We start from the raw sequence: 18,106 nt of genomic DNA, 5'->3' as shown, positions 1-18,106 counted from the left end.
CACAGGCAGCGGCGAGATATATACATATATACAGTATATATCTCCTATTTACAGTCCACCCCTGCCCTTTTATTTAGTCGTTTTGGCATTAGGGAGGCTGTGAAAACAGTTACCATGGTTTTCATCACTATGCTTATTAGAAACGCTACACATCCACAGCTAAAGCTATTTTTATCACCCAAAAACCGTTGAAGGTTAAGACTGTCACCATTGAATGTCTTATTGTTATATTATAATATTATTATAACAAATCCCATGAAAAGATCAAGGCCAGTTCATGTCTAACTTGATACTCCTTTTCTTTGTAAGTGGCCAATCATTTCCCAAAACGGCGGGACACCAACATTCCCTTTAAAGCCGTGCAAGTAGGGCATTTGTTGGAGACAGTTTTTAGCTTCGGATCAATAGGCGTTTGGTTTGTTGGTTATTATTAATGGGAAGCATGGCATAAAATATATATCTTTCCCTCTTTCTCAGACTCTTTTTGTTAGAATATTTTATTTTGTTCCTAAATATTTTAGCCATTCAAGGTGACTTGCATAACTTGCGTATTGAGCGCAGCAAATTAGGTAAGAAATAATCTCGTAAAACAGATTAAATAAATAAAAAAGCATCAAATTATATTAACGTTAATCACAATAATTCCCCCGATCCAAAAATCAAAGAATACACAAATAAAAAAATAAAAAAATAGGTCAGTGCAGAGTCAATTGTATGAAAGAGCTGGAGTCATTATCCAGTGTCAAGATCACATTCATTTGCAACACTACTAGTAGTAGTAGTAGTAGTAGAGTTAAACTAACTCATTGATAGGTTTGAAATGTAACTGTACAGTGTCACACTTCTTAGTGTGGGTTTAACTCTATGTACTGTGGTGCATGGATTGGAAAGGGTGTGTCAGCAACCACAAGGTTGTTGGTTCAAACCCTGGCTGCTCCATGTCCCATGTCAAGTGTCCCTGAGCAATACACCTAACCCTAACCGAATTGCTCCCTGGGATAAAATGTAAACACCATATGTTAAAAATGCAATGTAAGTTACTATAGCAAAATGACGTTGTATTTAACAATGAGCAGATTAAATTGTTTAACACTGACAAGATTGGGACAATATAAACACCAGCTTAGAGTTGAAATTGAATCTCACAGAGTCAATTTAACTATCTGAAATTTGTTGTAAAGAGATACTACATCGATACAGTGCACATTTTGGCTCAAAACTCCCAATAATTGCATCCCTATGGATGTTTGTGTTGTACCCATGTACTTCAAGCAAGGCTCCCACATTTTCAAAAAATCTTTTCTTGACACTATATGTAATCTTTTAAAGAGGGATGCAACGTTTATTTCCGCATATTACACGTCGATGACAGTATTTGAGGGAGTTTGACTTCCATGATGCACATTTAGTTTGGGACTTTGTTGAAGACCTTTTGAAACGCTCTCTCAGACTTTGATTGCTTCCCTCCCTCCTCGGGCCATTGTTATTCGCCGTTCCCCATTTTTTTTGCAAATATTTTGAGTGTGTTTATATCTTTCCATCTTTCACCCACTCAAAGCCTTCCTTCAGCCAGACTGGAGCTGTGTGTGGCTTAATTTAGCAGCTCTAATTTGTTCTCTCAAGACCTGTCGAACAGATAAGAGGGAGGAAGATAGGCGGCAGCGAGAGAAGAGCAGGAAGAGGGAGAGAATGAGGAGAAGCAGCGAGGGAAGGGAGGGAACAGGTGTCTGAGATGGTATCGACGTGTCAGCTAATGGCTGAAACAACCTGAACAGAGAGCGAGGCAGAGGGAAAGAGTTCTACTCGCAAGGTACTGAGCTATGGAGCAGACTGAGGTTGACTCAGTGAGGGAAAACCAACCGGATATGGGAAGAAGAGATTAAGTAAAGAGCAAAACACAATTTTATCTCTAAACACCTGCCATGTTTCGTGCGTGTGTGTGTGTCACCGTGAACATTTTTTCGTTTTTTGAGGCAAAAAACTAAAATTTGACATGTATGCGCAGCGGCTCTCTGTGACCTTTAGTGGCTCCTCGTTAGTGACAGGAGAACTGTGCCACTTCAGTGACAGGCGTTATCGGCCTTTAGGCTTCACCACTTAATGTGTCACGGAAGGGTTATTTCGATCTCCCCAAATGGCACAGTGCGCATGAGAACCCGCAGTGACGCTCATCCGACACCCCGATTGGGCGCCCAGGTGTGAGCAGCCGCGCAGGTTGATCCACGCTCGCGGTCCGCTCAGTGGTCGCGGCGGGTAGCTGTGAGATACTGAAGTGCTGCGTCATCTTGAGCCGTTACCCAAAAAGTGCGTCTGGAGCCACGAGGAGTGCAGCAGTGAGGCTGTTGCTACGAGTCTAACTTCAGGCTGGACCCATAGCGAACACATCTGTGATCCGGCAAATAAAGACGAATATAGTATAATGTGTGTTTAAGTCCATCAAAACTCACGTGTACTTAATATCAGACACCTTAAAATGACATGTGTAAATATAATGTGGCAACAATCATGGCGCTCACAGTGAACGGCAGCACACCTGAGATTATATATGTAAGACTCCAGGGCCGTATAGATTTTTCTTTGTGTTTGTTTCTGATATCGATTTCACTGTCTGAGATCTTACAAGTAACTGTAATGTATTTTAGATGGATATTCCTGAGAAAAGCTGCAGTGGGAAAAGACTATTGATCAGGAAGTATTAGTCATGTAATATGTGTGTTCCCTCTGCGTAGTGATATCACACTGAACATGACAACACCTTCATGTGTGTCTGAGGTAATGCTTAATAATAAACAGCACCAATAAAACACTATCAAGCAATAACTATCTAAATAAATCTGTCATTATTAGTGTATTTCAGATGCTCTCGGTGGCACTAACTGATTTTAGTGGCCCCTAATTTTTAAGTCCTGCTAAGTAGCCAGCTGTGGGTGTGCAGTTACTGCTGCTGGAATTACCGCAAAGACATCAATTTCCCCCTAATTTAATGACCCTGATATACAAGCGTAAATGTACCGCAGATTAAGACCAGAAGCATCACAGTAAACCACACGGAAAAGGAGCATTTCCCTGTCTTCAGCCCCGGAAATGAGCTTAGACTCGGGCCCGAGATGAGACGGCATGAACGTGGCCGGTGTGATTTATCCACTAAGTCCAATGTCCTCTGGCTGTAAGCGAGATAAGCGGTCACGCCGAGTGGAAGTCGATAGGGAAAATCTCTCGCCGTCATCCCCATCTACCACACACTTAATCCTCAGACATTCTAGGGTCCAACTGTACAAACTGGAGGTGGAAAAGGGTTAGTTCCCTGGTGTCCGCTCCACTAGGCTGTCAATAAGAATGTTTTCCCATGCCACCAGTGAAACACTGCTTTTAGCGTAGTATTGATTTATAAATTGTTCTCCAAAAACAATTTACCCACAAAATGAGTGTCTTAAAGCAGCGTGACGAACCCACGGGTACAGTTCTGCATTTATACTTGTTTTCATAACGAAACTATTCACTTTTCTACGGTCCTCTCACACCTTAACTCTTTAAAGTTAATTCAGGCCCGTGTGTAGAAGTGATCAGACTCCGAAGCGGATCGCAGCAGTGGACCTATTCAAAAGCTACTATTAGACACATGACTTGACACATGATTACGAACGATGTCACAGTACACACACACCGTTTCCCACTCATCTCTTTTTGATGCCATGGAAGACAAATAGACAAATAGGCAAAGTGCAGCTTTTCGATACATAAATGCAGCACCAGTCAAAAGACAGTATAAAACACTATTGTAATAATTCAGTGTGAATATCAGAAGTGAAAAGAAGCAAGGCCACGTACAAAACTTGCACGCTGACAAGCTTTAATGTCAACTCTTCCATTAGCAGACACACACTCGACAACAGGAGGGCGTAGTGTCTTTGAAGTGTGGTTGAGGCAGATTTATTGTTCCATATTGACTGGAGAAGGAGAGGGAGTTCACTGCCAGTAAGATCCTCTGTGTGTGTGTGTGTGTGTGTGTGTGTGTGTGTGTGTGTGTGTGTGTGTGTGAGAGAGAAAAGAATGTGTGCATGTGTGCCAATTATGTCATTCTGATGAGTGTTTATCACCTAAACGTGCTTTGACCGGGATCTCAATGCCTCGGCAGACACTCAGAAAGGCATGCTGTGACCAGCTCTCCGAAAACACTTTTGGGATTTTCCCGACACATTGACAGGCCAACAGTTAGACAGGCAGCCACCTGAATACCTTGGATAACATTTATATAAGAAGTGAAGCTCCACTTTTCAGTAAAGTTGAGAGTGACGGATGTAATCCGTTCGCCTTTAGCTACACGCTTCTACTGTTCACATGTAGTTCTATTGCAGCTGCCTAATCATCTATCATCCATTAGTAACTGTGAGCAACTGCCGAAATAACTACAGCTTGGATCTCGACTGAGAAATTGAGAAACCCGTTGAGACAAGATCATGATCGTTGGGTTTCCTTAGGGAATAATTTGCAGTGTTATTTCACCCGAGGGCCTCAATCACTCCCAATCCATATGCTTTTACCACTAACTGAAAACCACCGTGAACTTTTCAACACTGAACAGACTTCATAGCGACAGAAAAAAAAAAAAGTATGCATTTGAATTTCTTTCCTTTTATTTTATTTTCGTGGATTTCTTCTCTAATGTTCTGCTGTGCACTCCTGCAGTATGATTCCCCTCTGCCTGCCTCCAACACCAACTGGGAGGCTGCCACAACGCTCATGTTGGTGAGTCATGCATACACATACACACTCTATGAGTTGCATAAAACGGGCATGCTCGACTTCACTTACAGTAAGATTTTATTTGGCGGAAACAGAGCTCACACATTAGACATTAAACGGAATGAATATATCAAGTAGTTTGAATGGAGATCATTAAACGAAATGTCAAAATAGGAAAATGCCATCGCCATCACTGGGATTATGAATTGCTCGAATAAAAGTACTCGATGTTGACTTTCATGTAGATACTGTATAAAGCACAGATAGTTTAGTATATCAACACATTAAACCTCCCTGCCTTTCCAACCTTGCCCCTACACATTTGTCTTCTCATGCACATCATGGAATAATGGATACACTAATAAGTTCAACATGTGGCCTGGTTCCGTAGGCGCCCACACACAGAACATTCATTCTGCATTCTGCATTTGTTACGCATGTTACCAGAGATGTAAAATTACACGATTCCAAGGACTGTTTTACACATACATCAGTATAATTTGTGTGTGGGGTTCAGTGACATATGACCATGACAACACGTGTGCATTGTGCTGCGTGGCAGTTTTTCTGCATGAATTGACAGTTAAATGTATGTGGGTATCTGTTATGTTTGGATTATATGTGTCACTGCAGATGGGATGTAAACTGTGCCGCTTCAACGTCATTTTACACTAAGTTAATGTTGACACTACTTCACATTACTGGAAAAATACAGAGTGAAAGCCCTAGACGAAATGGAAAACACAAAATTGACAATTTTATTTTGAAAGTAAAACCAAATTGCATCAGATGCTTTTTTTAATAATCTAAAGCTTTGGTTTAACATAAGCCAGAATTGCATGTGATCCCAAATGACCATTTGCAAGTAACATTGAAGTCACTCCATTGAAGTTCAATAAATGTTAACTCATGTTAAGTCTGTAAGCTTTAATTAACCTCTACATTCTTTAAGTAGTAAAGTAGTTAAAGTTAAGCCATTTCTTCCAAGCATGCAAATCAAATGAATATGTGGCGAGAACTGTAAACCGTGTTTCTATCCAAGTGTGCTATTCTACACGGTACAGGCAGGTTTCTTTACTGACACACAAAACCAGCCTAGGAGTATTAGTAATGCACAGCAAATGCACCATTTCCAAGTGTTTTGATCACATGCACAATACAGAGACCCAACGATATATCACTGTCATAGAAATGCATTCAAGATTTAAAAATCTGCTTCCATTTCACTAAAAGCTCAGTCTGACATGTTTAAGAGGGATCTGCTTAATGGCCAACAGTGACGGGTCGGTACCGCCATATCTTCCAAGGAATCCTTGGATAGAGCCATCCCAGTTAAATAAAACCAAGAACAATAGCCACCGGATTCCCCAACACACAATTTGAAAAGATCAAAGACGTTTGCCCTTGCCTCCAGTTACCCTTCCAAATGGCTCAAACGAGTAACACAATTCCTAATTTGGTCTTTATCGTCTGCTCTTTGCAGGACAGTAGCGGAGGGCGGAACCCGGCGGCGGCCACAGAGGCTCCCTTCACACTGGAGGATTTGGACCGGACCATCGCTGCCTTCGACACCGTCGAACAGCTTCTCAGATCCCTGAGCCCAGAGACCTGGAGACAGGACCTGGACACCATCTACACTCAAACACACATCCATTATCAATCCCGGGCCTATCAACTGGCAGGCAGGCATAACAAAGGTTTGCTATACTTAAAATCTCCATCTTTTATAAGCCATACACCAAACCATTGTATGTCCATACGTACATCATCTTCAACAACTTCCGTTTTGCTGAGAAAAAACTCAACCCACTGCTGAGGGGGGGGATGTGTTGAAACATTACAATACAGAACTGCTCTGTAGGACTATGAGCAGATATTTTTTGGATGCTTCAAACTATAATAAACTTTGGAGAAAACGAATGCCGTGATTATCATGATTAACCAATGTTTTAAGCGCCGGTTTTGCAGCAGTAATTCAATCACAAAGTAACCCTACAGTTTGGAGTTTAACCAGCAAGAAGTGAATATGATAAACCGCATTAGTTAGGCTCCTACGGATTGGTAAATTCTCCATGAGAGAAATTGTGGGAGAACTAAAACAATGAGCTTGTACAAATGCCAAAAGGAATATGCAAAGATGGAAAGAAAAGGCTAAACCGGGATTTAAAGAATAAGTGAGAATCTCCAGATAAATGTATAATGTATCAGACATAATTACAGGGAGAACATTATAATAAAAAGCTATTATTTTTCTTGCCGCATGATTATTTAGATCAAGCTTTTGTACAGTGTTGCTTTATGGATAACGGAGGCCTTTAACAAAAACATTAACATTGACATTGACTTAGTTAAATGTAAGCAGCAACTTCTGCCGTGTTAAGTCACCGTTGTAAAGTTAATGCAGGAAGATGAGAATGGTGATGTTCACAACTCATTTAACGGTGCTGCAGATGGTGCTCCTCAGCACTCTGCTGCGTCCACAGAATGCCTCTGCAGGCTGGTGCAGTCCTTGTTATCTGGAGGGAAGCTGGCGGCACAGAACGACCCCCACCGCCCCACAGAACGACCCCCACCGCCCCACAGAACGACCCCCACCGCATCACAGAACTGTGTACAGCTCGGTGATTTAAGGAAATGAGTAGTGAGGGACATTGCTGATGATGTACAACACGGGTGACATCCCATGAAAAAGTGTTGTGTTGCAAAGTTTTAGCCGATTTGGCGGGTGAGTGTTATCTCGTACGCCCCCTAATGTTGGCTCGTAAGAAGGTAAAATCTGTTCATGTTACTTTCCTTTGTTGATAAGGAAGATAAATAGGATTAAGAAAAGCTTTTCGATGAAGTTTGTGTGTGAAAGTGGTTTTGGTACTTGAAAGAGAATTGCACAAGTTTGGTGGAAACATAACACAGAATCGCATTAAGATGCAACAACATAGTGTAGCCCGAATAAGCGGTTGCATCATTAAAGGAGCAGTGTGCCCGAGTGGGTCTAAAGTGAGTCAGTGACTCAGGACTCAGCGCTCACTTCTTCACCTTTAAGTCAACGCCAGGGACGCTGACACAATGGATTTTGTCCATAAAATGCACAAAGATAGCAGATGACTCGCCATGTTTATTACGCACACGTGTCACGCAATCACAGGGGCCTGTGTGTGTCCGTTGGACCCCGGCTCACTCTCCCGTTCCTCGGTATCTCTCTCCGGCACATTCTCCATCTTTTTACCCAATGGCTCTGCGCCTCCTTAGTAAACAGCTGTGCTTGACAGCAAATCTATCTCTATTTGTCAGTGCATGTGTGTGTTGGGCTGGCATGAGAGGGCCCCACATATGGGTAGGTCTGTGTGTGTGTGTGTGTGTGTGTGTGTGTGTGTTGCAGCAATACAGAAAGGTGCTTAGGTGATACACTGTACATGCGTACCGCTCTCTAATTGGAAATTCAACCAGTGCAGCAGAGCAGAAATCTGCCACAGTCAGCAGCTTAGCTTTGTTTTCATTATTAAGACACACACACACACACACACACACACCTTCGTTCCCTTGAAGGACAGTAAGTCAAAATGAAATATTAATTGGGAAACTTTCAAGGCCGAGTTACTAACATAAATAAGTTCACAAAAACATTAGAATACAAAGCCCTGACCACAACTTTAGGGCAAAATTTATCCGCTTATTTCCCCAAAAGGTGCCCTGATACGGCGCATTCTCATGTCGGTGGCTCCGTGATTGACAGTCACTCCCAAAGATTTGCTTGCTCTCAGTCTTTCCGTCTCAGTCCCCCTGACAGGGTTCCACGCCACTGCCTCTGTGAGATTACACTCATTCCCTTCAAAGAGACACCAGCGCGACCCTGCCAGCACGGACGCTACACACTCGGGCGCAACCCTCGCCGCCGTCATCGTCAACGCCTGCATCACATCGTGTAACAGACATCACCGAATGTCACGACTCTGGGTATCCTCACAATGCAAGTCAATAACCACGAAACCATTTTGTCTGCACCCGACATGACAGAGGAGGTATTTCAACAGGTTCAAACCAGTTTGTGTAGCAGAGTTTCATTGTTATCAGGATGGAATAGCAAATGATCAATCATTTAGTTTCTTGCTATTTTTAATGCAAATTCACACATTTGCATCAAACCAATCATTATTTCCCCTCGTATCCAATATACACACCAATAAATCGCCCTGATTTAGTTTGAACGTGACACTGACACTCTTCGAATCAATTGTCCTCATGTAACCTCTTAATACTCACACACATAATCCCATTTTAATGTAGTCATCTGCATGTGCACACAGCAACTGTAGAACAAAATGCTTCAGGAGTGTGCAAACGCTAACACAACACCACCAACGCATATACTGTATGTATCTGTAGGGAGTAGCTCCCTTAAGTGCATATGCTCGCTATATGACTATTGTATCTTTGATTTTTCTTTTTCATGCAAATTAAGTCTTAAGACGATAAAATCTTACACAAAACAATGTCAATATACTGAATAGTGCACCTTCTATTCATTCTCTCTATGAATTGCCAAAGCAAATAATGATGCCGCCTGTTGCTCCTTCTTGATTGATTCTTGTTTTTTTATTGGGCATCCAACATGTTTTCTGTCTGAATTGAAACCCCCACAGAAACAAATCTCTTTTTGAGTGCAATTGCTTATTGATTATCAATGCCATTAAGGTTCTATGGAGCCGCAATCACTGCTTCGGTATCTTGGATGCACTAGCACATACTTGCACATCAAGCTAATTACTAACTGATGTACTAATAAATAGGAACTCTATAGAGGCAGTCTATTGTTGTATATTAAGTTGAATATCTGTGATAATCCATTTTACAAAAATACAAAAACAAAGGATTCTATCCATCCAAAATGTCTTCCTAGTGCGCACAAATGTTATTAATATCTGATGGGAGGTAGAATAAAGTGGTTTCAATAATCACAATTTCAAGCCACTTCCTAATGAAGTGCATTTACATTGTCAGAAAACTCCAAATCAGATGATAATGGCTGTTTTAGATGATAATGTTTTTTTACAGCTTCTGGGTGTAATGAATTTGTTAATGTTGCCAGTTTAATGTTTTATGGAAATCATGCTATTACCCTTCAATGGGATTTATGATTCGTTCTAAGCATTTAATGTATTTAAGTAGGATTAGTAAATACATTAAACCAGAGATAACACCAGCTGCTGTAAAAATTCCATACGAATATTTTTTTCATTTGCGTGTTGATGGCTTCAAACAAATCCTTTTGTGCTTCCATCCAAAGGTATGTAAATATCAACCACAAAAGCAATAGTGAATTCTGAGGACAGATAATATGGCTGACATCGAAACATGAAAAAGGGGAACATTGTTCCTTAACCAGTTTGTTCTAGCAGCGATCATCATGGATGTAAACACACAGTCCGCCTCACCTCTTCTCATCAGGGTCCTCTATGCACACTCCATGCACACTTTATACACACTCTATACACAATCTATGCACACTATGCACACGTTATGCACACCCTATGCACACTTTATACACACTCGATGCACACTCCATACACACTCTATGCACACTATGCACACGTTGCACACTCTATGCACACTATGCACACGTTATACACACTCTATACACACGTTATACACACTCTATGCACACGTTATACACACTCTATACACACGTTATACACACTCTATGCACACTCCATAAACACTTTTTTTTAATCCCACAGAGCGCGTTGGTTTGGATAGCGTGAGGCTCATCAATGAGCCAATTGATGCATGGATTAGGTTTCTTCTCATCGTTTCATTCTTCCGCCATTGTTATATTAACAACTGCTTTTGTCTCTCTCCTCCTTCCCGCAGTCGAAAAACCACCAGAGAAAAGAGGACACGTAACCAGTGTTATCTTTTTCTCACTCGCTTTCCAGTTGATCTGAACCGTCTCCACGAAGACGTCAAGCGCTACAGCTGTACGCCTCGCAACTACTCCGTGAACCTGCGCGAGGAGCTGAAGGCCACCAACGCCGTCTTCTTCCCCCGATGCCTGCTAGTCAAACAATGCGGAGGCAACTGTGGCTGCGGAACGGACAACTGGAAGAACGGCTGCACCTGCGAGGCCTCCAAGAAGACACTGAAACTACACGAGGTACGTCGTGCACAATGGGGACAGACAGGGGAAGATCGATCAAAGCCATACTTGAGATATGACTGAGAAAAAAAAAAAGACGTTTCCCCGATTGTCAAATGCAAGTAGACGCCATTGAGAGCGTAGCAGCAGAGGACCCTGACTGACCCTGCCGAAGCAGAGGTCACAACTACCAGACGCTAAATCAGTGGTTCTCAACTGGTCTGGCTCCGGGGCCCACCAGCACCCCTTAATGACAAGCCGCGACCCAAATCGAGGAACATTCTCAACATCTCAAATTTATTCAAAATCAAGTTCATAAGCTGAATGTTATATTCAGGATGTTTAATTATCCTAAAAACCCAATGTCTCCCCCATATCAGAATGGTTTGACCCAACCTGGCACACGCTGCATTAAAAAAGTCCCTTCAAAATAAAATCACAGGATGATTTTTTTTTTTTTTTATTCTAATTTTTATTTTCCCATGCAAAGGCCCGCGACCCACTAAAAACGGGTCCCACCAGTTGAGAATCACTGCGCTAAATCATTTGTAGATATTCATGCCGTTTGGATTAGCGTGAACCTTTTTTCGAGATGAATCTGTCACAAGAAGAAACCCGTTCGCTCATTCCATTTTCCTGGGTCCAAGAGTGATGACCGAAATGGCAAATGCGATTGCTTTTAAGACGGTGAGCCCCCAAAAGATGTGCCGCCCGTGGCCCCCGCGTGCGCGGTGTGACAGCATTCAATTTGGACTTGGGTTTTATTCACACATTAGTCTGAAATGTCAAGTTTCCAGGACATTTTAGGTGATAGGCTGAAAGGGGCTGAGAGAAATGGTGTGTGCGTAAGTGAGTGAGTGAGTGAGTGAGTGAGTGAGTGAGAAGGAGAGAGATATTTGGGCGCGCAGAGGCAAGCGCTGCATCGACAATGAAGCAGCAATGCACCATCGCCACCTCCCTTTCTCCCCCTGTTCCTCTCCTCCATTCGTTTGTGCGTCTGCCTTCATCCGTCTCCCTCTAATCTCTCCATATCCGTCGCGCTGCATTGTTAGCATTCTATCACCGCCTGGGTCTCTCTGGGCTTCCATCATCCTTTCATTCTCCCCAATTCCCATTTTCAATTTATCCCTTTGCAATGCACCATTTTTGTTCTTTAAGCCTGTCATTTATTCTTTTCTCTTTCTTCGCTCCATCTCTTTGTGTCTTTGTTCTTGTGTAGCTTCATTATTGAAACATGGTCCGTAGGGCTCTATCTCTCCCTCTCGCTGTTGAACATACAATAGATATTTTGACAAAAGTAGGATTTGGGTTGCAATTATGTGTGAGCATGGAAAAGGCGTGTTTGTGTCTTACAGTATATGGTTTTTGTGAGATGTTTTCATCCTCCTCTCTTCGCCTCCATCTGACTTAACTTCTAAAAAAAAAAAAACACTATTACTCACACTATTGTTTCAGTGCCTTAAAAGTCTTGACATAAATCACGGGCTGCCAGTCTTTCACTGAGTTTGAGAACAATTCAACTTCAGTTCGGTTTTAGAACAATTTGTACCTACACACCTTTTTCAAATAGAGAATGTTACCTGTAAAACATTTTAGCCAACTGCAGCAAAGCCAGTTACAGTGTTTTACGTTTACAATGTGAGTATAATTGCCTAAATTCTGTTTAAATCCACTATTATTGTGTTACATATTGTAAATGCATGTGTATGTAATTGCACTCTACTGATGTTGTGTTTCGCAGTCACCACTGAATCAATTGGGAACATATCGTTGATGTTTAATTGCTGAGAAGGCTTCAGCTCCAAGCTACCATGAAATCAAATAAGAGTGAATGAATGCTAGAATAATTATCACGATTAACCAGATAGAGTACGTGTTGTCTCATGGCCCCCCCCCCCAGAGTTTCACACTACAGCATCGCATTCTTAGGCACTTTGCTTTCTATCTAATCTATAATTACATCCGCTTCTCATTATTTTCTTCACATGTCTGCTTGTGTTCAAGTTTGATTTAATGCTGGGTCATCAACTGCAATGAGTTGACAAAGTGGTTTCAACACCACACGCCAGCAATCCAGCCATTTGCTCACCACCACCTCTCTTCTTATTCCGTGGCTCCTTTAGGTGCTGAAGTACACCCCAGATGTCAGTCCGTATCAGCGCCACCGGAGGCCGCGGGTGCGCTGGGTCATAGACGAGATCTTCCTCACACACCACGAAAGGTGCGAGTGTGCGTGTCCCTCCCAACCCCCCCGTTGACACATCCGAACTGGCACACCGTTCTGGCGTTGTTGGACAATTTCTTCTTTTATGTATTTCGCAACTGACAACTAGTCGTAACGACGGCAGCGCAGACGCGCCCAGAAAAGAAGAAGGCACACGTTAGACCTGACAAATTGGCTGCTTTCATTATAAACACGACGTCCGTTGTTGCAAGTAAACCTTCATCTGTACGCAGGACAAACCTGTAGATGCAAACATGTTGGCTGTTTAAGTTTTTGCTGTTTCAATCCATTTCTCTCCTCCAATAAACAAAAAAAAAATGTAAATACCATATGACAGGAAGAAATAATTATATCAGTGCTATATCAAACGTGCGTTTACTTTTTCATGACGTAAATATTACCTTGATTGAATTGAAATTGAATAGACCTCAAGTTCAAGTTTTTTACTGAGTACTTGCATTCCTCTTTATTATAAAAAGGGTGTTTGTAGATACTTACGGCACCGGTTGTGCCAGGAGCGTGCTGAGATGTGTGAGTGTGAGACAGAAGGAGGGAGGGACACGGATTGGACAAAGTGTAAACTAAACTAACACGTTTGTGTTTGTTTCTTATTAGCTTAGACCAACCAATGATCCTACAGATCTCAAATGCGCACCAGCACGTTATAATGTATTTCCTGTCGGCCCTTCCAAACACTTCCTGCTCATTTTTTTCCCCCTGCGCTCAACACATCCGTGGAGATGTCAGGTCGGGCAGCTGCTCTCGGCCCACTTTTCTGAACATTCCTGGCATTCCGACCGCCGAATGGAATTCTGCTAACATGAACCAAAGAGATATTCAGAGCGTGATCACATACTGTAAGAGGAGAGGCAGCTGACAGAAAGAAGGCACAATCAAGCTACCTATCCGTAGATTGCCAGCACTTCTGGATAGCAGATGAGAGAGGAGCCGCTTTTAAAGGTAGAAAATAAAAAGGATTGAAGCTACTTCAGTGTTTCCAACGAGCGCGTTCATGCATTCGGCTCGCCTGATTTTTGTTTTTGTCGAGCGGCTCTTTCCCTTCTCACGAAGATGCTCAAATGTATCGCAATCTGACCCGTAAGACCAAAAAAAAAAAAAAGGGAAAAAGGGTACTGTTCTAGGGTCGCTGCCGAAAATAAAACTGATACTTGTGTGTGTATGTGTGTGCGTGTGTGTGTGTGTGTGCGTGCGTGTGTGTGTGTGTGTGTGCGCCAGCAACCGCTCAGGAAGAGGTCCTTTTGTTCAAGGGGCGGAGGGTTACCGACAGTCTGCGAGAAGCCGGCAGCAGACACAGGCGTGTGAACGCTCGCCATGTGACTGTGCGTGCAATCGCCGGCAGCGAGTATCAAAGCAATAGAGAAAGTGCTGCTTATCTTTTTTTCCGAATACGTGACCTGAGCTCTGAGAAATAACACAAATCAGGGCCGATTTAACGGGGATTGAACACACTGATATTTTTTCAAGAGAATAACCGGACACGGAGGCCATTCACCGGTTACAATGAGAGCCGATCCGCTGGGTGCCGGCGGGCGCTTTAATGTCGCTGGGGTCATTTGGCAGGCGGTGGATACAAAACACTTAAGTAGATTGTCTCGGGTCGTCTGGTATCCACATTCCAGGTAGTTCGACCCAGACACACTTCAGCTTCGTCTCAAAGCGCACCCTCACTTTAGTTTGAAACTTTTTTTCCTTCTCTTCTTCCTTTTATCCCAGTGTGCTGCAACTAAAACCCTGTCAAACACAAGGCTCACACAGCTTGGCTGTTTTGTTCAACTTTAACAAAAGGACGGTTTGCAGCTAAATTAGGCCGATCTAATTTCCGTATACGAGCCAGAAAACGCTTCATTTTACAAGATGCTTTGTTGTAAAATGTATAGTTCCTCGAGCAAGAGTTTTTAGATGCTCTGCTTCAAATGCATCATGCATTTTGAATTGATATGAGGGATGCGCGTGTGTGTGCGTGTGTGTGCGTGCATCCTGCATGTCAGCACATTCCATTGTTGCATTCTCCAGAGTGACATTCCCCTTCATGCTCATAACTGCTTTGTTTTGTCCTCCAGCTATTTACATCAAAGACAACAGCACAGATATATATAAGCCTGGTTGTAAAATTGTTTGGATTGTTGTTTTGGTTTGTTTACATCAAATAAGAGCATTAACAACTGGTATTGGACACATTTCGGATTTCCATGCTTTCATTTTGATCTGATCCCAAAACCTGCTGCAGTGCATTCAGAAAAATAGTCATGATGAAAATGTACGGTTTAAATAAATAATTTATTGTTATAGTGTTTTAATAAAAAACATCATCCGGCTTGTTATTATATATAAAGTGTTTCTAGCATCACTGCCTCCAGTGCTTTGACTTTTTTTTTTTATTCCTACCAAAACGGCTTTGATCAGATGTTTGACCCCGGCGTGTTTTATATAATATGGAACAATGAGTGTATTAGGAAATGTGTTTTGTTCCTGCGGATACGCCACACTGGAAACTGGAGAGATTAAAGGAGAAAGTGGATTTGAACAAAAGCGCAGAAAGCAGAAAAATAAGAAAAAATAAGGCCGCTGAATTGCTTTGCTGTCGGATACGTTGTCACACAAAGGTCACCGTGGCAACCGGAGAGGCGCTTTAAAGACCAAAAGGTTGGTTAAGGAAGGGTCATATATTTCCACGAGTCAGCAGCAGTCCAGCCACCTGTTAAAGGTTAAGTTTTGACTTTTTTATTGATTGATATATCGGTTTTATGCAACATAAAAAAACGGTATACATGGAAATTGTGAACCATATCTTTAGAAAATCACCCCATCATTCTCCAGAAATGTCATTTAAAAAAACAGAATCATCACCCACATGTTTATGACTAGAAGTAAAGTCAAGGGAACAACAACTTCAGAAAAGGTTTTGTTTCGAATATCATTAAGCGCCAAGACATTTAAAATATCAGAGTGACAACTTGAGTATTAAACATTAGAACAATGATGGTTCTCTAACCTACTCAAAGTTGCACAGCAACATTATGAAAGACAATAATATAATGCGTGATTTGTCCTTTTAGTGATTTTGATTATTTCCAAATCTACATGTTTTTTGTCTTTTCTTTACCTAATATACTTTCTTTTTTTTAAATAAATACATGGCCTGCCCATTACCTTGTATTCAAGTCACTTTCCATATCTCTCAGTGCTGTGTCCTGGCCCAGTAGTTGCTGTGGCAACCATTTCCGTCCTGTTATCAATTCACATCTCACTTGTTCACGCATCTTTCTGTCCGTCCCTCCGTCACCGGCTCATTATGGAGTTATTCTGAGAGAAAGATTCAACTACGCAAAGTGGCCTTCTCCCAGTCCCACGGAGAGGAGAAACACGCAATGAGACAATTAGAGATATGAAAGACTGAGTCGAATAAAGAGTAAGGTTAAAACGGTAAGGTGAATAGGAAGAGAGACTATGATGGAAGGCAGATAACTCGGCAAAGAGAGAGAGAGAGGAGGAGGAGGGGGGGGGAGGGGGAGGATGCTATTTGTTTAAACCCACCATTGTTTCAAGGCCGACTTTGTGGCTGAAGGCACGTCGCCGCCTCCGCCGTCCTTTTCACACGCAGACACCCGCTCCTTTTAGATTTAGTGTGCTTGTGCAGATGTTTGTTGATTTATATTCATTTTTAATTTGGGATGTTTGTTGTTTTTCATGCTCCGTGCTGGGATTTAAATTACATTTTAAGTGAACACCAATTCTGACAGTTTCTGTTCTAGGTCCCTGATCTGTGTGGTTCAGTTGTGGCCCATTTGTAACAAAAAAGGCTTGACAAAAACAAACAAAGGTAGTACATTCCTGTAGTGTTCTTCTTCATTATCGGAAGAAATGTAAACAACAGAAACTGCTTGATTTGACATAAACTATAATATCTGTTACGTAACAACCGATAAACATGTATATTTATATTCTTTGCGTTTCAAGTTGTCCCGTCTTTGCAGGAATGAGCTGAAGCTGCATCTGCCTCCACTCAGCAGGTTGTTGTCCATCGGAAACAAAAAATGGAGTCATTTTTGGAGTGAAAAATTAAACCAAAAATGCATGATCTAATTTAGGGTGGAGGCTCATCCCATTTAATCCGCCTGGACGAGGGTCGGATGAATTGACGACAAACAGTCAGACAGAGAAGATGGTTTCACATGACGGAGAAAGATAGGAAGAGTTGGAGGAAGAAGTATTAAGAGAACTGGTGAAACAAAATCAGAAAAATAGACAGAAAGAGGGTCTTAGAGAAGACAGACAGACGGACAGATGATGAGGAGGTGGAGAGCTGATGAAGTCATCGAGACGTGTCAGGATGAATGGTGAGAACATGAGCCGTAACTGAGACACGATGCTGCAAGACAGCGCTGCCGAACATCACAGACACACTGAGCCACAAACGCAAATCTGTCTTACCAACTTTTTTCTCTGGCCAATGTAAACAAATAAAAAAACGCCACCATCATGACTGCATTTCCTGTCATTTTTACATGACTATTCTTTCATAGCTTGGTCCCTGTTTTGGCAGTTCTCATTTGCAAAATACTCAAACACATACAGAGATGAGCAATTAAAGAACACACACACACACTGACCTCCAGTCCCATCCTTCCACTTTGTCCCTTGCTCCCATCTTCCATTTCTTATTTCACACTACATTATAGAGCAGCTTTCATTTAGGTATGAATATTAGATATTCCTTTTGAATAATGGAAAGAGACCATATGTGAGGAATCTGCAGACATAAGGAGAAAAAGGACAGTTGTACTTGTCGGTCTTCACTTGCACATTTAAAATAGTCCAATAAAATGACATTTTCAGATCCAAATTGTTCCATTAAATAAAAGATTAACTTTAAGTGCAAGTGGAGAAGTTAGGTTCCCATGTGTTGGGGACTCTGCAAGCTTCTTCATAGTACGATTCCAGGAGCACCTGCAAATCCTTGTGAAATACTTCATTGCTGTTTTTTACAG

General features: G+C 42.0%; 1 protein-coding gene across 1 annotated transcript in view; it reads left to right on the top strand.

Annotated features, from left to right (window-relative positions):
• pdgfd (platelet derived growth factor d) overlaps positions 1 to 15,465 on the top strand; it is a 36,874-nt gene extending 21,409 nt beyond the window's left edge. Inside the window, exons 4-7 of the mRNA XM_037470494.2 lie at positions 4,687 to 4,746; positions 6,227 to 6,440; positions 10,674 to 10,891; positions 12,997 to 15,465. Coding sequence (XP_037326391.1) covers positions 4,687 to 4,746; positions 6,227 to 6,440; positions 10,674 to 10,891; positions 12,997 to 13,131 — 627 coding nt within the window. The 3' untranslated portion in view covers positions 13,132 to 15,465. The remainder of the gene's footprint in view (positions 1 to 4,686; positions 4,747 to 6,226; positions 6,441 to 10,673; positions 10,892 to 12,996) is intronic.
• Positions 15,466 to 18,106: the final 2,641 nt, after the last annotated feature.

The sequence above is a fragment of the Pungitius pungitius genome, chromosome 3 (assembly GCF_949316345.1).
Source record: "Pungitius pungitius chromosome 3, fPunPun2.1, whole genome shotgun sequence".
NCBI classification, from domain to species: Eukaryota; Metazoa; Chordata; class Actinopteri; order Perciformes; family Gasterosteidae; genus Pungitius; species Pungitius pungitius.
This window is presented reverse-complemented; position numbering and strand designations above follow the sequence as displayed.